Genomic DNA, 24,146 nt, shown 5'->3' on the forward strand with positions numbered 1-24,146 from the left:
CACCTTCCAAGATTGGTTCTCTATTTTCTGTCAAGTTCAAAGTATATACTAAAAACATCTGGAGGATTTCCCTACCCCATCATGCCTTTGTACAATATGGAGCGTTTTGAAGGTTCATTTGTCGCTATAGGAGAATTTATTAAAAACATTTAACATTTAATGATGTTGTGTTATTTTTTTCGTTTATGTATGGTCAAAATACGTTGTTTATAAATATTTCCAAATATTTTGTAACTAACTTTTCAAAAGGCTTTACTTTTTTTGTATAAGCGATACGATAATACCATTACAGTTCAAACTTTGATATGAATAAAAGTAATACGAACTTTATAATAAACTATGTTAGTAATAAATGTATTCGATAAAAATTGTACGAATTAATTTAACTGGATCTTTGTAACCGCGTGAGTAAATTTATACTGTATAATCATGTCGTCAAAACAGCGAATCACCCGCAAAAAGTGTACCGTTTTGTCTCACATTCCGAACAGTCTCAATTTCCGAACACTTCATTTTTGAATGTAAATTTATTGAACTTTTATGTTATAAATAATTGAATAATGAAAACCCTAACAATCTTTGTGGTATAGGCTTCATTTTAACATCATTTACGTATCTTACGTATCGTATTTGCGTATCGATACGGCCTATAATTTATAATAAAAAGCATTTTCAAAAAAGTGACAGTCAAAACAAATGCACAATGGTCCAGGAGATGCATTTAAGTGGAAATTTGCATTTAGAGCTTGACAGTTATTCTCTAGACAAAAACTGTCTTAGACAGAGTTGTTACTTATGATAGAGCGCTCGTTTTTATGTTGTCAAAAATAGGGTGACCAAAATTTTCGATGAAATAAAAAATCTAACTTTCTTATCTTTAAAGATAGAGGTAAACGTATTGTAACTCCAATTATCTGGGACATCTTTGTAGAACAAAGTTTTTCTCTATCTCTTGAAATAACCGATATAGCGCATTTTTTCTAAGTTTTTTTCGCTCTAACATTTATATTTCAAATTCTACATGCAAACTGCCTTGGAAAGACTTTTAGAGCTTACTAATAGAAACATTTTTCGATGCAGAACTTGTCGATATCTCAACTTCGCTCAATGTTATTGATATTTCTTCCCAAAAAATATGTTCTTTTCATTTGTTTGTCATTTTTTCTGGGGCAAACATAAAAAAAATTTTGTTGGCGGAATTTGAAAGAACAGATTTCACTCTATATAATATGTGATTTTCAAAACTCTAAATGCTAATTTCCGCTTAAATGCATCTCTTGGACCATTGTGCAATGATAAAATGTTAGCGTTAGCAAATTCTGTAAAAAAACAAGTATTGTTAATTTTTCAGTTTTTGTAGTTTTTTCAACTATATCGTTTATTGTTTTCATGTTAAGTGCTAGAAAAAGTATGAATCTACAATAAATGATTGAAAAAAAGAAGATATTTGATGCAGAAATCGTCAATAAAACTAGTATTGAAGTAGTGTTCGGAATATGAATCAAATTTCCCCGCATGATTCAAATTCCGAACACTTAATTTTTTAATGAAAATTTACTGAACTTTAATGATATAAATAATTGAATAATCAAAACCATGACATTCTTTGGGTTACAGGCTTCATTTTAACATCATTTACAGTTAACGATACAGCCTATAATTTATAATACCAAGCATTCGCAAAAAATGTGACTGTAAAAAACAGTGATAAAACGTTTGCGTCAGTAAATTCCGTACAAAACAAGCATCGTGAATTTTTCAGTTTTTGTAGATGTTTTATTGTTTGCTGTTTTTATGTTAAGTGCTATAAAAGGTAAGAATCTACTATAAATGGATGAAATCTTCATTAAAATTAGCATTCAAGTAGTGTTCAGAATTGGAATCATGTTTCGACGCATGCTTCGAATTCCGAATACTATTTTCAGTCAAATACAGCAATAGTTCACAAATTGGGGTACAATCCAAAAATAAATCCAAAATCAGAGAAGTGATTTTTATTATTTTTATGATTTTTTTTAAATGCCTTTTTTTAAATTCATATCTATTGAACTACTGGACCGTTTTAGATGATCCACATATTAAATTGAAGTTAATGATTTGAAAAAAATATTAGACTTGCTCAAAAATTGGGTTTCCCATGTTCCTATCTTCTATCCAATAAGTTACCGCAACCAACACATCTCAACTTTGGAAAATCATAACTCAGAAAAGAAAAAAATAATCAGATCTCTGATTTTTGTATGTTATATAAAAAATACTGCGCCCTTCGTCCCTAAACCATGTAAACTATAGAAAACAAATACAATCAGAATTACGAAAACAAAAACCAGATGTTTTGCCAGAATGATATTTTTCCAAAAAAGACTAGATTATATCGATCATATGAATCGGTGCAGTAGTTCAAAATTTTAAAAAAAATTGTATTTCGCTGTTCGGAATGTGATTCAGAGACAAAAATGGTGTTCGGAATATGAGACAAATTTGATTAAACATTTTTGTAGTTTTTCACCATAAATATGTATTTGAAAATCAATTTTATTGAAGCCAAATGAAAATGAAGGCTCTATTGAATCCAAAAATCTAATTAATTTCCCGAAAAAGTACAATTTTGAGCAATGACACTGTTTAATGGCCATCAAAGCTTAAGTGTTCGGATTTTGAGACAAAACGGTACTTATAATGAAAATCCAGGAGCTTCTCATCAATTCTTCGCAAAGAAGCATGAATTCTGATAAAAATTCGGACACAAAATCTAGTTTGCGTTAAATTGTGTGTTTTTATTCATATATATGATTTTTTTACAGTGTCATTTAACTTTTTTAAGCTTTAAATTCACTTGCAAAAACTTAAACCATCTAGGAGACTATAAAAAAGTGTTTATTTTACGCTGGTGCATGAAAAAATATGGGCATTGAAGGAGGCTCACACTAAGCTGCTATTTATACTTTGAATGTCAAATGCAACACATTGAAATTCATCACAAATGATTTGAGTGTCTTTCTTGGCTGTGAGTTAGAGTTTAAGTCAAATAATTTTTAAAAATTAGTCAGACTTTTTATCTGATGTTATTTGATTATTTAAACACGTAGTACTGAACCATTTTCATATAAATTTACTGGCATTTTCAGTGAAATTGATCATTATACATTCTGTCAAATATACACCGAAAAAAATCTTCCTGATGATCATTTTCCATTTTTGAAACTACTCTAAGTGATATTAATGGCAATTTTAAGCGCGATCTGTTATTAAGTTTGTTTACAGCGTTATTAAGGACAAGTTTCCTTTTTTCTGTTCGGCGATTTTTTATATGGTTAATTTTATTTGGCAAACACATTGTGTGGAATATTGTGCTGAAAACAAAATTTCTTGTGCCGAAATGTTCAAAATGTTGCAATATACATTTTGTGACTTAATTACAGTGAACTCTGTTTCGTCTGCTTCGTCGTTTGCTCAAAACTCCCGGCCCAAGTTACGGAGCCTTGAGACCATCTTGCTCTCGTTCTTCGGTCACGCAGCACCGTCGAGCCGCCGAAACCAGACTTCCATTCGTCGCTCTTGCCTTTCTCCTTTCTCGTAAATCCTATTTCCGGCGGACACGAAGTGCTCACGATGTTCAACTTCTTCGCTCCGGAGCAGGGTTGACATGAACTCCTCCTGTGACAGAAAGAAAAAAGAAAGGACTATTAAATTTAAATTTCTTCGGAATATCAACGGTTATGAACGATAGGAAAAAAAATAAATCGGACCATCAGAGATAACGAAAAAAGTATGAAAGATAGAACATAACGAGTGTTCCATAAAACATGAGATTCATTTCAATACCTTTCTGTAAAAAAAAGTAAAGAGCGTAATTTTTTTCTCACCGATAGAATTGCTCTTTTGCTTCCCTCCCTAGAAACAGGTTGCTCGTTTCTTTTCGTTCGGGTACTGTCAGTTCGATCAAAGATGGCGCCGAAACAACAAGCATTCCGCGAGCGCGTTGAACGGTCCTTCTAATCGCGTGAAAGTCAACGAAAAAAGTTTACAGTAGACCACTTTCGGAACGAAAATGTGCCGGTGAGCACTGTTTACCGGATCCTGACATCCTGGAACGTCGAGTGGAAGACTAGTGGCCGTCCGGCGTAGATCATGACGAAGAAGGGATCTCTAAAAAAGCTGAACAAAAAGCGACAACAAGGACGGTACGAATACAAGTACAAGCCGAGCAGACTTGCCATCAACCAGAAGGTATACCAGAGGGAGTGCTTCTCCATTATGATTCTGTTCTTAGAGGAGCATAATTTTGATGGGAAGTACGTCTTCTGGCCGGACAAGGCGTCTATCTATTACACCAAGAAGACATTGGCGTACCCCGGGAAAACAGATACCGTACGTACCCAAGGAACGGAACCCGACCAACTTGTCCCAGTGCCGTCCGATCGAATGGATTTTTTCGGTCCCCTCAGTGCCCTGGTGTACAAGAATAATTAGCGGGCCACGGACGCCAAGAAGCTGACCACGAGGATCCGGAATTGCATCCGGAAGATGGATGTCAGTGCCATCCAGGGCTCTTGTGAGAGCATCTCCACCAAGTTGCGCCGTACGGTTGAGCACCGCCCCTTTGCCAACATTCACTGACTTTTTTTGAAGAACAATAAAAAATACTGAATTGCTTGAAATATTTTTTTACTACATCACTGAAGAAATTCTCATTTTTTATTGAATACCCGTTAGATGTATGAATCTTTGAATTGGCAATATATTTTTTCTTTTGAAAACTATCACTTGTTTCGTGTTTAGTTTCAACCTATATATCATGACCTTAACAACATCTGAAAATTATGCATTTTCTTTACGATAATGATGGTTCATTTCGCGAAACCCTATTCTTCCATTTAACGTTTGACATAATCATCTATCAGAGCAATTAATTCTAGTAATGGGCCGGTAGAATCATTGGTCCGTTTTTTTTCAAACAAGAGAAGTAAGTCAAAAAGTAACAGTTTATTATGTACTCGGAACCTCACCAAACTAAGATTCAGGTCAACAAATGTCATGACATAGCAGCAGATCGTGATGTCCATAAATCAGAACAAAATCACAGGAGTCTATCAGCCAGTGGCGATTGAATGTTTCGTATAATGTGAATCCAAAATTATTTCAATAATTATCAATAAAAGATAAAAATATAATTCGTAAGGGAAAAACGGCTCGTTGAGTATATACGACATCGATTATGACTCAATGACATACACCAAAACAGCTCAGGTGGCGCTCTCCACCACAAAGTCTTCCGTTAGTGTATTGCTGTAACAAGAAAGCGAAATGTTAAAGCAACCTCCAACGAGCACGTACTCATTAGAGACGTCCTTGAGGCCAATTTCTACGTTACCGGCAAAGGTGGAAGAGAGGGACACTCCTCGCGCGAAAGTGAAATGGGATTGCATTGCTGTGGTCGTGGGTTTGACGGTAATATATGATGTAATATCTGTACCAAACTGGCCGATCGTATTATGCAAATTTTGTCTGTAATCACCTATAAGGAAGGTTTGAGTACTTTTATTGAACGTCACCATTAATGATTCCAGTTATTCAAAGATTATTCATTTTAATACAGCATAGAATTGATGCGCCTTAAAAAAACCTTACAAAACGAAGGAATCATTCCATTTGCTTTCTTACACTCGGAAAAGGTACAATGCCATGGTTTAAACTTAACCCCGGGCAAAACGAAGGGAAGCGTACAGTGGGACTGGTGATTTCACTTAGTCCTCTTGGTTTATGTTTCGAGTAGTTTCAGCCCCGGTACCTCGGTAAATTCAGGAAGACGTATGAGAAAGTAACAACCTTAGGAAAAAAGTCGCAGTGGTTGGAGGTTCGCACGATTCATCCGGGAACTGTTGCATAATCGCTTGAATCAATCTGTATTTCAACTGAACTATATATCCTAAATAATAAAAAAATAAATCAACCTATAAATGTACACATTCCGTGTACTATAAGGGGAAATGTTTCAAGCATGCCCACAATGGTAAACTGGAAATTCTACATTCATATTCGTGCCACAGTCACGGAACCTAGGAAGACATCTCGCGCCTTACACAATAAGCCTACCAGTACGGTCGTATGGTTACTCGGAGCAGATATCGGGAAATCATACTGACACAGTGAACGGATTGTTCGAGACCAACACCGCCGAGCGTCTGTCGGGAAAGATGGTAGGTACGAGTTTACCATCGCGTGTGTGTTTTGTGGCTGCGGACAATTACAGAAGGGCAACATGTGATAAACAAACGCATCGCTCCGAGCAGCTACATACGCACCTAATCCACGCACCTAATTGAAATGGAGTTGGGTAACAATTTATTAATTGCTTTGTGAGTTTTTTTTTCATGGGCAATCGACGAGTCTGGAATATCGGTTAGTAAGCCTTCAATGGATTTATGAGTAGCGAATCAAAAATGGACAATGAACAGAACATTTCGTTATATGAATGGGAGCATGGTTCGTGATTATGAAATTACGAAATGTACGACATAATTTCTAACAAGACAATTACATTTAGAGACGACCTTTCTCGCCTATGCGCGTGCCAAAAATGCGTTCCATCGTACACTGGCATCAAATTTCTATGGATTGATAACTGCTTTACTGCATTTATCCAACTGAAGCAGAAAAGAAACAACCAGAAAATATAATACTGCATTTTCTGGCGGTGTCTTTTCTGTTTTAGTGGGAGACAAAAAAAAATTGTAATGGAAAACAATTTAACAATCAAAACTTTTCGGTGAAATATTCGAAACGATATAACATGAATATTATTGAGCAATGACTAAACGTTCAGAAATTGCTCAACTAGTTGTTAGTTGAAAATGGATCGGAATTATATGTACTGCTAATTCATTTGCAATGAATGGATGGCTCGGAGAGCAAAGGTGATTAGAGCAGTCCACAACAATCCTAGGCTCTTCTTGCGGGATTTGGCGAGAAGGTTCACGGTGAGTCACGAATTTGTATGCGAGAGGGCTTGCGGTCGTATCACGCCAGCATCGATGTCATTGAAAAAACTATTAATCCACCAAATTGTACAGATTTTTGTTCCATCGAGAGATATTGGCCAATTATCAAAAGCAAACTGAAGAAATGTGGCAGAACCATAAAAAACCAGCTCAAATGGCAAAGTGGCGGAACGAGATAGCAAATACGATAGACAGATTCATCCAAACAGCTGACAAATAATGTTCATGTTTTCCCCCCTAAATTTCATTAAAAAACCTACAAAATGAAATTCTTCCCTTTTTTGTACGTTATTTCTACGCTGAGAAATGTCGTACATTATGTGATCAAATTCTAACTGAAACAGACTTTACGTAAGGGCTGTTTATTTTACGAAGCGGACACATATGATTAATGGTTAAAACTTGACAAAAATGTGAATTCTATTTCAGGGTGTATATGAAATGATCATTTTCGCAACATACCTGAAGACTGCCAAAATCGTTAAATATTTTCAGAGCATGGATCGAATCAAGCGTGTCGATACGCAGACCAATTTTGCAAACAAATGATAATCCGGGAAGTAATCTTTGTACGAATCGTCACAATTCGGATCCTAGATGACGAACGGTAAAACAGAACAAAAAAGTTTTGAAGTGTCGATATGGCAAGAAATTTGTCTAGCTTTTGCTAAATATGATGAATTACGTCGGATGGTTTTCTGATAGCCCATAAGTTAGTGCGCACTTAATTTAATTTAACCACCCATGTGATTAACAACGAAAATATCGAAATTCGATTCTTATCAACGGTTCTATGCCTCAACAAATTCTAGTCTAGAAATTTTAAAAGAATCAACAATTTTTTTCTTAATATTTCTGAAGTTTACTCATCAAATAAAATATCCCAGAAAGAACTTTTCGAAAATTCCGTTATTTACCGAGTTATAGTCTTTTTAGCGAACAAACAGAGCTGTCAAAAACGGGCAACTTATGCAACCGCTAGAATAGAAACAACGAAAGGGGATAGCGAAAAGAGAATATTTGCGAAGTAAACTCCACCCTTGCATAGTAAGTAAGCTGTCGCTAGCGTATAAGTATTGCATCTCCTCTGAGGAAACTTCTAAGAATCTTTCTGTGCGCATCGGCTTTGTTCTGATGCAACAATCCCTTAGCTTTGTTGACGGTTTTGACCGAGAGTCGAGAAACGATTTTTCATAAACGGTCATTCTCGCGATGTTTCATTTTTATCGCTGAAACTGTGTGCATCTATTAGACGCGTGTTTGATGCTTGTTGAATATCGATGCACGGAAGATGCCTTTCGTTAAATACTCTGTACAATGAAATGATTCTACAAAACTACGCAAGCCATTGAAACTTTTCAGGGTCCTCGGAACTTTTTACTAAAGAGTTATTTATGAAATACCGATGTATTCGCGAATAATATCCGAAATGATAATTTTTTCAATTTTACTATTTCTAAAAATTCGGGAAACGTAAAAAACCCATTTGAACAGTTTTTTTTTTTCTTCAAACGGCCGCCATTATGTCAAAAACAAGTTTTTGACTTGTCCGAAGTTCATGCGATAGCGGCATCTTTACTGATTCAGAATTTGTTCGATTTTTTTTTGTTCCAGATAACCAGAAGGACTTAAATCGTGCCCGTCATGGCACAATTTTTTTTTAACCCTCTCGCTTCATCAGCTTGTAACTATTCTAGTTTTTTACCGTTCAATTTTTGTTTTATTGTTAAAAGATAGACAAATAATGATAAAATGAATAGTAAAATATTCTTTGTTTCATTTTTTGGAACTTGACAAGAAAACACCGCGCCGAAATATGGTCAATCTTTACAAGATCGAACATGTTACGGTGCGCTGTTGGTTATAACATGAGAACGAAAAATACAAAGCCCAGAAAACTCAGTATTTCAAAATCCAAAATTAAATACAGGGTGTTTCATATTAAACGCTCACGCTATAGCACCTTATAAACATTCTTTTCGCTCCGTCGATGGTAACACTGCCCACTTTGGGACGATAGTATTCGGCTTTTCGTTCAGTCTGATCAGATGGTTTTAGTGTCAAGATGTACAATTTACAAGAACGTGTGCTATGCTATGCAAAATTTGGAGGAACTTAAAGAAGAAATAACTCGGATTTGCAACGGTATCGAAGTCGTAATGTTAGAGTTGTGCATGTAGAATTTAATTCACCGTTTAAAACGCGTTATCGAAGAAAAGGGTTTGTCATATCGAAAATGTCTCAAAATAAGCTTTATTTTCGTTTTCTAAAAATAAAAATCGGTTCACTTTTGTAGAAGTTATTAGAATTTGTTGCGTGAGCGTTTAATCTAAAAGATCCTGTATCAAATTTAAAGTCTGGAAATGAAACCTGGAATATAAATCCGAAAAAAGAGTTAAGGTCTGGAAGGTCGAAAAAGTCGAATAATTTGTCTTTGCATTTTTGGGAAAAATATTCGAAATATTCATTGGAATTCGTTCTGCGACTTCCCGTTGCTTCAGAACCGATACCATCAGCAAGGTACGGATTTTCAGACAACATCTACACATCCGACCGTCAACAGCGTTATAAACATTATGCACTCAAAAAATGGAAAATACATCTTCAAATATACAATAACAAAAATACCCGAACACTTAACTTTATTCCTAACGTCCGAAAGAAAATCTCGAAAATTCACTATTTTTCGACCTTCCAGACAACATTTGTTTTCATTGTTTTTTCGTGGTTCAAAATCTGTATTTTTTTTCTTTTTTGATACATCAAATGGAAGCCCTGAAAAATATGCGTGTATACTCACCTTTCGAACTTCTAAATCAGCAGCCAATTAAATTCATTAGTTGCATTTTTACATAACCAAACAATATGCTCGATATAATGACATTCTGGACACACAATTTCATAAATTGTTAGTAGCAAGACCTACGCGATAAAACGTGAATTGAGCACGAATTGATTGGACAACAACCTGAACTTCAATCTAATAAAATCTCGATCAACGTTTAATCTTTTGAGCCAGGCTCCCGTCAAATCTGTGGGGAGTATAGAGTGAAATTATACAATATCATCTTCAAGATCATTCCTAGATCATCCCTCCATTGATTCTGACAACTGATAAATGTCTATTATCGGCAAATTGAGAATAATTCATAATACGCATCTAATTACATTGAGAATTAACGCCGAATTGTAGGCAAAAAGATTGCTCGTTGCGTTGTGGGAAAAAACGAGTGGCTAGTAAAATCGAAAAAACATATCCATTTCAATTGTCAAATTATTAACTTTTTTTACTATATTCACTGTTCATGTCTTAAGCAAAAAAAAAATGCTGGATAAATTTCCAGTCCAATGACATACAACACAACATATGTCGCAATAACGATTTTGAGTTATATGCATTTGAAAACTCTTAATGAATCGTTACATTTTTCATAGTGTTACCTACCCCCCTATATAGAAATCAAAGACATAGTACTATGTCAAAAAAAACAATTTGCCATGCTCGCAAGAGTGAATAAGATTTGCAATTGTGAAATGTATAAATTGAATTAAATATTGAAAATTATCTATCACGTTTTACGAAATCTGAAACGTTATACACTGGAGTCAAAAATCGTTTCTCGCCTTACCTTACATTTTAGAGGTTGGGTGTCTTTGGAAAAGTTGTTCAAAATGTTAATTTGGATAATCTACCGGTTTCATTTAAACTCTTACTAAGTTACAGTAAAAATTTAAAAAAAACTAACTTGTTATACTTACGAGATAGTTGAGTTATGCCTTCAGCAACATTATAGAGCTATAAATTTCATGAAACTTTGCTGAAGATACATAATATCTATCTATTAGTCCTTCATAGATATAACTGTTTTTCTGAGGAAACCATTCCAAAACAATTTTTTTCACTTAAGTTATACCTAAAATACATTATATCAACTCAACATGTTTCACAAAGTTTCAGATTACATGAAAATACATAACTTTGCTGAAGACACTGTTAGTGTTAAATGACACCATTGCGATGTACAGTGGCTACAAATCAAAAATATGTCACTTTTATTCATTGAATTATTCAAAAATGTGCACGTCTGTGCATCAACACTCAACGTCATTTTGTTCGTCAGGGCTTGGAGTATACGGCAAACTACTATTCGGAAACACTCGGGAACATCACTTTTTATACCAATTTTAAAGCGCAATTTACTCAATTGTGCTCTGTTTTCTTCATACTTCATCTACTATTGATGTTTATTTGCATTATATTAATTTTTAAGTCAATTTCTGATTCTATCTCACTATTATAGCTCAAATTTGAGTGTTTTTGCAGTAGTTTTATTGCAGCTGGTGATAGCAATTGGACTTTTTTCGATTTTCGTTATCGCAAGCTGCTTATCAGAGGGTCCGATGTCATTAGCAATCTTACAAAAACATCCTGATTGCAGACCTCTCTGCATGTTGAATTTTGAAGTTTAGAATGTGTTTATAAGCCTTTTCTAGATATGTGTGATTTTTTTCAGAATTTTATCAGTGTTCCACGGTACAAAAACATATATGTTTATGAAATTTTAATATCTTTTTTTAGAATTTTGAGACTTAGTACTGAAACTACTACAAAAAAAAACTCAAATTTGAGCTCTGATAGTGAGATAGAATCAGAAATTGATTTATAAATTAATATAATGCAAATAAACATCAATAGTAAATAAAGTATGAAGAAAACCGAGCAGCATTGAGTAAATTACGCTGTAAAAATTGGTATAAAAAGGGCATGTTCCCGAGAGTTCCCGAGTTCGAATAGTAGTTTGCCGTATACTCCAAGCCCTGACGAACAAAATGACGTTGAGTGATGATGCACAGACGAGCACGTTTTTGAATAATTCAATGAATAAAAGTGACATATTTTTGATTTGGAACCACTGTACATCGCAATGAAGTCATTTAAAACTAACAGTGTCTTCAGCAAAGTTATTTATTTTCATGTTATCTAAAGCTTTTTGAAACATGTTGAGTTGATATAATGTATTTTTAGGTATAACTTATGTGAAAAAACTAGTTTTGAGATAGTTTCCCCAGAAAAACAGTTATATCTCTGAAGGACCGAAGATAGATATTATATATCTTCAGCAAAGTTTCATGAAACTTATAGCTCTACAATGTTGCTGAAGACATAATTCAACTATCTCGTAAGTATAAACAGTTAGTTTTTTTATAATTTTCACTGTAACTTAGTAATAGTTTAAATTAAACCGTCAAATTATCCAAATCAAGATTCTGAACAACTTTTCTGAAGATCCCAACCTCTAAAACGTAAGGTAAGACGAGAAAAGATTTTTGACCGTCTTTTTTCAAAACGGCCCCACTGTGCAGCGGCGTTCCCAGTGATCAGGGGTGGCATTTCGCATTTCGAAACGAGTGGTTTTTGTCCCTTTCGACCACTTTGGCATTTTGAATCTCGAAGCGAGCTCGATACGAGAGAAATGAACAAGGCAGTAGTAGAGTTTCGAGCAAAGTTTGACATTACGTAACATTGTGTTCGAGCATTTTTCAACTCGAAACGAGAACAAATGTCTCGACAAGAAATGATTGATCGTCGTATGGGAAAATGCTAGTGAAACGTTGATTTTAATGCTAAACCTTACATCAAAGAAAATTTCAATTGCATTTCCTTTGGTTTTGACGTCTATTTCTACAAGTACGTGAGTATAAATACAATACTTTTATATCAGCACTATGGAATCACAAAGAAATACCATAAGAATCACATTTGCAGTACATTTGTTTCCTTTTCTGTAGGCCTTACAATGGGTTTATGAGTACCATCGATACACCGGGTATTTTGAATTTGTTGAAGCAATATTAAAGGGTGTGTCACATCAAATTGCATCACGGAAAAAACGCTGTAGAAATTTAATTTTTAGGAATTATATTATCAGCTTTGGTTTTATAAACAGATAAGAGTGTATAGATCACGTTGGCCATGCTTCACTGTCAATTTTACGTAAATTTGGAAAAATGTCGTCGAACGGAAAAGAGATAAGAGTGTATAGATCACGTTGGCCATGCTTCACTGTCAATTTTACGTAAATTTGGAAAAATGTCGTCGAACGGAAAAGAGCGTCGTGAATTAATCTTGTACACTCATTTCGAGAATCCGGAGTTGTCACATCGGGACATCGGTAAGATGCTGGGAATCGTCCAATCCACGGTCAGCAGAGTACTAAAACGATACTTCGAGAACCTAACCATCGACCGGAAGGTGAAGAACGGCAAAAATGGATGCTCCGTCAGTGAAAAAGATCACAAGCGCGTAGTTAAGCAGTTTAGACGTGATCCGAGAAGTTCGGTCCGGGATGTCGCCAATAAGCTGAATTTGTCAAGTTCATTCGTCCAGCGGACCAAGCAGCGGGAGGGCCTGCGTACATACAAGGTTCAGAAGGCTCCTAACCGCGACGAAAGGCAAAACATGGTGGGGAAGAAGCGAGCCCGGAAGCTGTACACCGAAATGCTGACGAAGCCGCATTGCCTGGTAATGGACGACGAAACCTACGTCAAAGCGGACTTTCATCAGCTGCCGGGCCTGTTGTTCTTCTCCGCAGAGGACAAATTCAGCGTTCCGGAGGAGATTCGCAAGCAGAAACTATCCAAGTTTGCCAAAAAGTACATGGTGTGGCAAGCGATCTGCTCTTGCGGAAAGCGGAGCGCCCCCTTCGTGATGACCGGCACGGTAAACGGGCAGGTTTACCTTAAGGAGTGCCTACAGAAGCGCTTACTACCACTATTGAAGCAGCACGAGGGCCCGACCATCTTCTGGCCGGATCTCGCTTCGTGCCACTATTCAAAGGACGTGTTGGAGTGGTACGAAGCCAACGGGGTCACCTTCGTGCCAAAGGAAATGAACCCGCCCAACGCGCCGGAGCTTCGCCCAATAAAGAAATATTGGGCGATTATGTTGCAGGCCCTCCGGAAGAACCCAAAAGTTGTCAAATCGGAGGCGGACTTCAAGAGAAAATGGATTTCTGTTAAAAAAAAACTACAACCTGACGTTGTACAGAACCTTATGGACGGGGTAAAGAGGAAGGTGCGAGCATACGGGCTTGGGCTCGAAGTATGAATAAAAAGAAAATGCCAAAAGTTGTTTAATAGTTTTTATTTTACTGTCTAAAATTTTCAAAAGGATCGGTCTACTGGGCGAATTTCTACAGCGTTTTTTCCGTGATGCAATTTGATGTGACACACCCTTTACATTGTTTCATTAAACGATGTATCTAATCCGATCCATTTTTCGCATAAACTTCTTTCCAGAAATAGCATAATTTCATTGAACACTGATGAAACTGTTGGTTGAGCCATACCAAGTAAAAAAATTTCTCCTTCATTACATTAATTTGGTACGGCCAGAAGCCAGAAGATTCAAAACGGCCGCTAATTTCAAAGCTGCGGGAGTAGCAGTACTTCTGAAAGTTTTTTGGGACACGGTTGTATCCGAAATATTTTGAAATGCTTTTTGACTAAGTCTGATATACTGCCAAAACCTTGAAACAAAAGATAATTATTATCATTTATATCGGCAACGCGAAAGAGGGGGGTCTTCGTAGCCACTTGGTTACGCGTTCGCTTACTAAGCGATCGATCGTGAGGTCAAACTCAGGGCCCTCAATTGACCATCTTTGTGTTATTATAGAATAACTACGTCCACGCAACCATCATCAGCGATAGAGATCGATCCACGGTCGAAATAAGATCGATTCATCCATACAACAGCTCTGCTCTGCAAGAAACATCGGGTTGCTGTTCTATAAATAACCCAACAATGATCAATATCAACTGTCTCCGCTGTCCGGTCTGCTGAACAATGGAAGAACAGATAGAATACCCTTACGCCTAAAATGGCTACTACAGTGTAATTTACCATAATGTAATGGAACAGAAAACCTAACGCCTAAATGGCTACTACTACTACTGTGTAATTTACAATTTATAGAAACATTAACATATGTACATGTACACGATAAAAACCCGGTTCTGTTACAGATAAAATGCTAATGAGCCTCATAAATAAATAAATAGGATAAAAAAAAACGCGAAAGAGAGTCACTTTTCTCCCTCAACTCTCGCATCTGTGGAATTAGCTCTTTTCTTCACTATCGCTATCGTCAAATTTTCGCGATCTTTTATTTTTAATCACAATTCTAATATAATATCAAATTAAATTTGGTTTTCGGCATTGATATTTGCAATAGTCGTGAAGTTTGCTTTGTTTACAAACCCAAAAATTTGACGTTTCTCTTCGAGACAAATTTTGCTCGAAATCTAATACACTGAAAATAATCACACGAAAAAAATACATAATACAAAAATCGATTCGATTCGAGTTTGAGTTATCTCGACACGAGTTACTCGTTTCGAAATGCGCAATGTCACCCCAGATTTTTTACCTGCAACCTGCATCGATAGAAGACAATGAACTGGAGGCGATATTGGACCATATTATTATTCTTAAGGGGAACTTGCCAAAGGTTTAAGAGTGGCACAACAAGCCATTGCTTGTTGATTCCAAAGTAAAATATTTCAAAACACACTTGTACACCCAATATAATGTTTCCCATCCATCATTCCATCAGATCCCTCTTCCTTGATACAAGTTTTTTTCCATCGTAAGCGCTTTTTTTTGGTTGGTACAATGATTTATAAACTTTGAAATAACAATATTTTGGACCTGAGCTACAAATTTTACATTTTACATCATACAAATTTTGGAAGATATATCAAAAATATGATCTTCATTATTATCTACAGTCCATTTGGACAGAAGTTTTTTATTAGTTACACGATATAAGATAGAAAACGCCCTTCTAAACACCCACAGAATACACCACTGGCGGCAAAACAAGCGATAAACCGGTCCCATCATTAACAGTATCGTTTGTATTTTGCGCGTTTGTTTGTTTTTTTTTCGTACGCCTCACGTGTAAGCCACATTCGTCACATAGTTTTCTCTCACAATACTCACCTGGCCTAATCCATGCTCGGAGAGTGAACTAAGGTATATGTAGATCAAGAAGACGTCATGCCAAAGGCGCGCAACTCTTAAACTTTGGCGCGCATATTCCGGCGGAGAGTGAAAGCTCTCACTGACCCACGTGTTCGCTCCACCAATCCCACTAAGCCGATGGGAGGATATCCACATTCACTCTCACTTTCGGAGAAAAGCTTCGCCCTCTTTGGACGGAGTTGGGATTTTCGAAGTTTTGCGTTAGAGGTGGTAAAGCCGCTTGGTTTTATATATTAAATAGTAGCGGATGTAAACAATTGCCAGTCAGTGTCAAAAACCTCCTCGGAGAGGATCCGTGTCCCTAGTGTTTGCGGCGAGTGAAATCTCAAAGCTTCGGGAATCATGAAGCCCCGATGGAATCTTGTGGTCAGTGGATGCATTTCTTTCTTTTTTCATGAACAATATATTTTGAAAAGTCCCTAGCCGGAGAATTAAGTGAACGAACGAGATTTGGCGACAAATCAAATATGTTTGAGAAAACAATTCACACAATTGAGTGAAGATATGGACACGGTGTTATGTAATCACGGATGATTTGCTATTCCAATTATTGTGAAGCCATTGAAAATGGTACTATGGAAAGTGTTACATTCCGTGTTGGGGAGAAGTGTAATATGTATATCGGTGTTTCCAAGAAATATTAAGTAACTGCCGAATAGATTGTTGTGGAAAAGGAACAATGTTAAGTTGATCGTTTCCAGCCGGTTTGTTTTCGATTATGCTCTATCATGTTCAAACTAAACAACTAAAGTGACGAAGAAAAACGCGAACAGTTTTTGAATTGTTTATTATTTAGCGCATAAATGCAAAACATTAAACCGTGCATTCACATTAGGTATATCTGCACGCTACGTTTAGCTGCTTGATATGACTGCACCTGCACTGCGTCAAACAGTTTGCCGGCCGCTGCCGATGCTAGTGTTTGACTGATCCGATTCGTTCCAAGTTTTTTCTTCCAAGACGATAATTCACATGAATGTTATCAATCTACATAAACATTAATTTCCGGTACGTTGAAATTGTAGAAAATATGAGTGTCATCTTATCTCTATCATCTTCAATGACAAGTGCTACTTCACCTTCAAAACATAATATGTGTAATTTTATTAATTAGTATTTGGTTGAGATCTTCATGAACGTTCCAAGAGGATTTTTTGCCGTCTTAGTGTAGGTATTAACTTATTAATACTTAGTTGAGACTTCTTATGGTAATAAACACACCTTGAATGTATTCTGGAGTGGCAAGCTCTAGAATACGCATGACCACAATTCTAGTCAGGAAAAACGAAAGTAATGCGATAACTTTACTTCCCAGCTATCCTGGATTTATCAATCTTCAATACACTCAATCTAAAATACTTTCAAGGAGTTAGTCTATATTATTTAATAACTCAGTTTTCAATAAAACGTAACTCATACTTGACTATTAGTACATTTTGACTAGTCGGATTTTATTTCTGTGTTGGATATGATGTTCCCAATTATTATCACAGTAATGATTCACTGAATAATAACAGGGAGCTTAAGGTTGACTAGACTTTACATTTCATAGTTGCTCTCCGTGATTGAAATTGCACAAAGAACACAGAATGGTGTGTTGGAAGTAGCAATCCTTTCTCATGGTCAAATTTTAGGTGATTCGAACTTCGAAAATCAAGAACGACGCCGGCTACGTCCTTACAGTCACCGGTTGAATGGAAGTAATTAATGTTCTGTTCGTTACATTTTTATGTATAAATTATCGCAATTTGCATGATCTGCTAAGAGCTAAGAGAAAACTCTATTTAGAAACATGTCAAGAACATGTCAAACGTGAGAATTTACACACAAAAATGTTACGAGCAAAACATTATTTTTTTCAGGATTCTTGATACAAAAATAACTTATATTCCAAAAACAATAACAGACAGAATGTTGACGTCTTCGACAAAAGTTCAGATTTCAATAAGATCTAAAACTTTGTCGAATACACCATAACGCTATCTTGACTTTAAACAAAATTAGGATTAGTTGTATTTTTTTCAAAGAAAACATAAAAAAGTTGTTGCTCGAAAAACTTTTTCCCTGTAAAAGTGCCCATCTTCAGATGTATGGACGATTTGTTGAAAATTTTAAGGGCTATTCATATATATATTTTTGGGAATTTAAAAAAAAATACAATTTTGAGAAAAATGAATTTTAATTTTAAAAATAACTTTTTTGTCAGCAAAAGTTCTTTCCAAAAAACTTTTGGTATATTTTGTGAAAATTTAAATAATTTCCTACATTTCATATTTTGACAAGAATGTTGTAGGTATCATAGTTATCATAGTCATAGTTATGTTATAAATTTTTGGAAAAAATTAAAAAATAAATTTGGCTTTTTCCTAAAAGTAGTCTAATTATTTTTCGAATATTTCAAGTATGCACAGTTGCCTTAATCACCCATGTCTTTACACCCACAACTTTTCACTGCTATCTGAAATAGTGCTGCCAACGGCCAGTCGAGTTGGCATGAAATTTGTCAATAGTTCATTCATAAGAATAAAAACAAATTAATCCACCGTTGAGAAATCTTACATAAGAAAGGAACTAAATAATTCAAAAACACTCGACAAAAAAATTAGAGGAACAGAGTGCGAAGTCGGAAATTTTGAGTGATTTTTTGACATGTTGGAACTTCGTGAAAAATTAACGCATATCGGGCATTAGAATGTTTTACGTACATATTTTTATCTTGGTGTGTGTAGGTGTAGTGGGCAATAATATCGGGAAGAAATGAAAAATCGATTTTTCTTCTGTTTTTTAAAGATTTTTTGGACTAATACAATTTTTTATTAACCAATTCAACAGGAAATCCAACTAACCAGATTTTTTTGGTTCCTAGAACGTTCCTGTAGGATCTTTCCATGCAGTGATTTGAATGAAAAATTACCCCTATGCCTTTGATGATGAATTATTCAAAATGATGTACATCCGATATGCGTTGATTATTCACGAAGTTACAGTATGTCAAAAATCACTTAAAATTTTCGACTTCGCACTCTGCTCCTCTATTTTTCTGTTGAGTATATTTGTAGCTCAAAAAACACTCGTTACTCGAAACGTAAGAAAGGACAAGTTTGTAAATGAGATGGATAGGTGGGAAGGTGGGAAGACGCACGGGTTTTGGTTGTGTTAAACTTTGATTTTATTAGTAACCACATACCAGGCATACCAGTCAGTTATTCAAATGGTACAAAATTGAATGTGTCAACGAATAACGTTGGAAGAGGATATACAGAATCAAATTACATATTTGCAAATAATATTTTTCACATTACGTTCATTTAAAAAAAACAACGCATGTCACGAACTGAAATGTATTATTTTTTCCTTGATTTCAAAATTAGTATTCCAATGTCTATTATGTTAGGATTTTAGATGAGCTTCATAGAAGTTTATCTCTTGTACACAATTGTAATTACTTTATTTTCACAATTAGGGTATAGAACATTTCATTCTTTCAAAACTTGAACGCAAGGGGAACATTTTTCGTCTCATGCGGAGTCAATCAAATTTATTTTTCAATTGCATTTTGCGTGAAAAAAATCTTACGACTTCTTCCCCATTTACCGTTCTGAATCATATTTCGGACAATATCATATTTCGGACACTTTGTTCTAATATCTTGAAATGCTTAATGCACTGATGATATAACTATAAAATTAATATCACAATTGATTCTTGAGGGTAATCCCTTGGTTTCACTATGACTTTATTTGAGCATTATATTTGAATTATTACATAGTAGGAAATAATACAACTGCAATACTCATTATCGTTTGTGTTTGACGTTTGCTTAGCTTGAGCACGTAGAATTTACCCCTTCATCAATATTTAAATTTCTCTCGTGTTTCATCAGCTCTCGTCATCGTTATCAGGTTATCGTGATTGCTTGGTAAGTGTTTCGAAGTTGACTATAAAATATAATCAAATGTAGTGTAATTTTTGTTCAAAAAATCACAAAATAAAGTGTCCAAAAATTTTAATTCCATCTGTCCGAAATTTGATTTTTGTATAAATAGTGTCCAAAGTTTGCGCCCTGGTAGCGTTCTACGAAAATATCGCAATTTCGACATAGGTTTTTTTTTATAGCTCCAAAAATACGTAAGTACCTATGTTTTTTCTATCTAAAAAAATGAATACGGAAAAACTTTAAAAAACAAGAAAAATGAAGCGCGACAACCGAAGTATGTTTAATTGATTCATATGCATTGATCTTGGTTTTTTGCCTTTTGATTGAACTTGATTGATAAATATTGTAGTTTGTGTAATTTGTATTTTTAGTTATTTTAATGGAATAAAAAGTACAAATAATATTAAGGATAAAAAAAAACTTAACATTTGACGAGAAGTAAAATTATAATTAAATTTGAAACACCTCAATAATGCTGAAATTCCAGTTCCTGCCAAAATGTCAGTTGGGCCCTTATGATTCTTAACACTAGCATCAATTAATGGAAACATGTAGTTGGTTCATTTTTATTCAATTATTTTTACTTTTAACAACAATTCTTCTCTTGTGTACTGTATTACTATAAGAAAAGTAAAAGTAAAAGCATAAACAAAATCTGTGACGTCACCATCTGTCGGAGCTAAAAATCAGGACACCTGTAACTCTTACTATTATGAGTATTATGATCAAACTATTATTATTTTTTGAAATTGAGCATATTAAACACATTGTATGCGATATGCACTTTATGAGACACATTCTGGATATGCTTTTAAAGGGTGTGTCACATCAAATTGCATCACGGAAAAAACGCTGTAGAAATTCGCCCAGTAGACCGATCCTTTTGAAAATTTTAGACAGTAAAATAAAAACTATTAAACAACTTTTGGCATTTTCTTTTTATTCATACTTCGAGCCCAAGCCCGTATGCTCGCACCTTCCTCTTTACCCCGTCCATAAGGTTCTGTACAACGTCAGGTTGTAGTTTTTTTTTAACAGAAATCCATTTTCTCTTGAAGTCCGCCTCCGATTTGACAACTTTTGGGTTCTTCCGGAGGGCCTGCAACATAATCGCCCAATATTTCTCTACTGGGCGAAGCTCCGGCGCGTTGGGCGGGTTCATTTCCTTTGGCACGAAGGTGACCCCGTTGGCTTCGTACCACTCCAACACGTCCTTTGAATAGTGGCACGAAGCGAGATCCGGCCAGAAGATGGTCGGGCCCTCGTGCTGCTTCAATAGTGGTAGTAAGCGCTTCTGTAGGCACTCCTTAAGGTAAACCTGCCCGTTTACCGTGCCGGTCATCACGAAGGGGGCGCTCCGCTTTCCGCAAGAGCAGATCGCTTGCTACACCATGTACTTTTTGGCAAACTTGGATAGTTTCTGCTTGCGAATCTCCTCCGGAACGCTGAATTTGTCCTCTGCGGAGAAGAACAACAGGCCCGGCAGCTGACGAAAGTCCGCATTGACGTAGGTTTCGTCGTCCATTACCAGGCAATGCAGCTTCGTCAGCATTTCGGTGTACAGCTTCCGGGCTCGCGTCTTCCCCACCATGTTTTGCCTTCCGTCGCGGTTAAGAGCCTTCTGAACCTTGTATATACGCAGGCCCTCCCGCTGCTTGGTCCGCTGGACGAATGAACTTGACAAATTCAGCTTATTGGCGACATGTCGGACCGAACTTCTCGGATCACGTCTAAACTGCTTAACTACGCGCTTGTGATCTTTTTCACTGGCGGAGCATCCATTTTTGCCGTTCTTCACCTTCCGGTCGATGGTTAGGTTCTCGAAGTATCGTTTTAGTACTCTGCTGACCGTGGATTGGACGATTCCCAGCATCTTACCGATGTCCCGATTTGACTACTCCGGATTCTCGAAATGAGTGCGCAGGATTAATTCACGACGCTCTTTTTCATTCGACGACATTTTTCCAAATTTACGAAAAATTGACAGTGAAGCATGGCCAACTTGATCTATACACTCTTATCTGACTATAAGCGAAAGCTGAAGATATAATTCCTAAAAATTAAATTTTTACAGCATTTTTTCCGTGATGCAATTTGATGTGACACACCCTTTACAAATTAAATTTATATGATGTCATATGAGTCACATATGACGAATTTCATGCTAACAAGACTGGCCGTTGGCAGCACCATATCAGATAGCAGTGAAACGTTGTGGGTGTGTACACATGACTTTTTTAAGCAGCTTTTCATGCTTGAAATTTTCAAGAAAGGATTAGATCACTTTTTGAAAAGGGCAAACAAACTTTCTTGATCTCTAACAAAAAAAAAAATTTAGCTCAAAAACCATAATACCTACAAAATTCTGGTCATAGGATAAATTGTAGGAAATTGTTGAAATTTTTATTAAAAAATACCAAAAGTTTTTGTAAAAAAAATGCAGTGAAAAAAAATATTTCAAAAATTAAAATTGATTTTTCTCTAAATTTTTTTTTAATTCCCAAAAAAAAACATATGAGTGGCCCCTACAATTTCAAGTAAGTTGTCCATCGGAAGCTGAGCATTTGCACAGGGAAAAAGTTTTCTAACAACAACTTTTTTATGTTTTCTTTGAAAAATAACAACTAATCCTAATTTTGTTTATGGTTTATGGTCAAGATAGCGAATACACTATCGACAAAGTTTTAGATCTTATTGAAATATAAAGTTTTGTCGAAGACATCAGCTTTCTATCTTTTATAGTTTCTGGAATATAAGACATTTTTGTCTTTATACTCCTGAAAAAATAATGTTTTACTCATAACATTTTTGTGTGTAAATTCTCGCGTTTGACATGTTCTTGATTTCTATTAAGAAGAAAAAAATTAGCACAGCATGTAAATCGCGATGATAAAAATGTCACGAATTAAACGTTAATAGTAATTTTTGTTCGAGAAACATTAACCGTGTAAAAGTGCCCATCTTCCGATATATGGGTGATTTGTTGGAAATTCATATCTACTTTTTCAGAATTCATTTCATTTTTCAGAAACTATGTTTTCATAAAAAATGAATTTTAATTTAAAAAAAAAATTTTCAATGAGTTTTTTTTCAATAATTTGATATTTTTTAATGAAAACGTGAATAATTTCTAACACTTCATTCTGATAGATTTTGTGTGAGAAATTTTTTGAAACTTTTTTTCAACCTTGTTTCAGAAAATCTTAATTTAAAAACTATAAGATCTGCAAAATGTTGATTAAAGAATGAAATGTAGGAAATTATTTAGAATTCAAGCATTTTTTTTGTAAAAAAAATTCATTGAAAATAAATTTGGACATTTAAAATTTATATTTCTCCAAAACATGTGTTATTAAAATTCTGAATAAAATAGCTGTATTTCAAAGTTTGGAGTAAATTAGAGGAGCATTGAATCGCAAACCGTATCAGAAGTACAAAATCCTACGCGACTCTCAGAACGAACGATTCGTAACTTTCGTTTTCATGGGTTTGTAGGTACAAATATTGTAAGGAGTGATGATACTCACACACATACACGCACTCTCCACCCACAAACTCATAAAGATGAATGTTACGATTCGTTCATTCTAAGAGTCGCGTAGGATTTCGTAGTTCTGATATGACTTGTGATTAAATGCTCCTCTATTTTTTCCAAACTTTGAAAAATCGGCTGAACGTGTCAATATGAAACGTTCACAGATGTTTAGGGAATACACTAGGCTAAAAATTAGCCTCCATTAGAACTTACTGCGATATTTGCAGAATTACAGTGGATTTTATAAAGCACTATAAAAATCCTGTTATTGGCACTTTTTTGAATCGTGGCCAAAAATCTAAATATTTGCGGTGCGATGGTTGTTTATTGAATTATTCATCATCAAAGAGGAAGGGATAATTTTTCATTCAAACTGAAATATCTCTGTGTGGAAAGGTCCTACAGAAACGTTATTGCAACCAAATAAAAGCTAGTTGATAAGGTTAATTAGATTTGCTGTTTAATTGGTTAGCAAAAAATTGTGTTAGTCCAGAATATTCTTGAAAAAAATCGATTTTTCATTTCTTCCCGATGTTGTTGCCCACTACACCTACACACCAAGATAAAAATATGTACATTAGATATTCTATTACCTTCAAAATGATGCACATCCCATTGATATGC

The 24,146-nt window shown here is 35.3% G+C and overlaps 1 protein-coding gene across 1 annotated transcript in view; it reads left to right on the forward strand.

Moving 5' to 3' along the window:
* The first annotated feature begins 16,319 nt into the window (after positions 1–16,319).
* Positions 16,320–24,146, forward strand: part of LOC129777124 (uncharacterized) — a 30,328-nt gene continuing 22,501 nt past the window's right edge. The window contains exon 1 of the mRNA XM_055783202.1: positions 16,320–16,416. Within this exon, the coding sequence (XP_055639177.1) occupies positions 16,393–16,416 (24 nt within the window). The 5' untranslated portion in view covers positions 16,320–16,392. The remainder of the gene's footprint in view (positions 16,417–24,146) is intronic.

Source organism: Toxorhynchites rutilus, chromosome 3 (assembly GCF_029784135.1).
Source record: "Toxorhynchites rutilus septentrionalis strain SRP chromosome 3, ASM2978413v1, whole genome shotgun sequence".
Taxonomy (NCBI): Eukaryota; Metazoa; Arthropoda; class Insecta; order Diptera; family Culicidae; genus Toxorhynchites; species Toxorhynchites rutilus.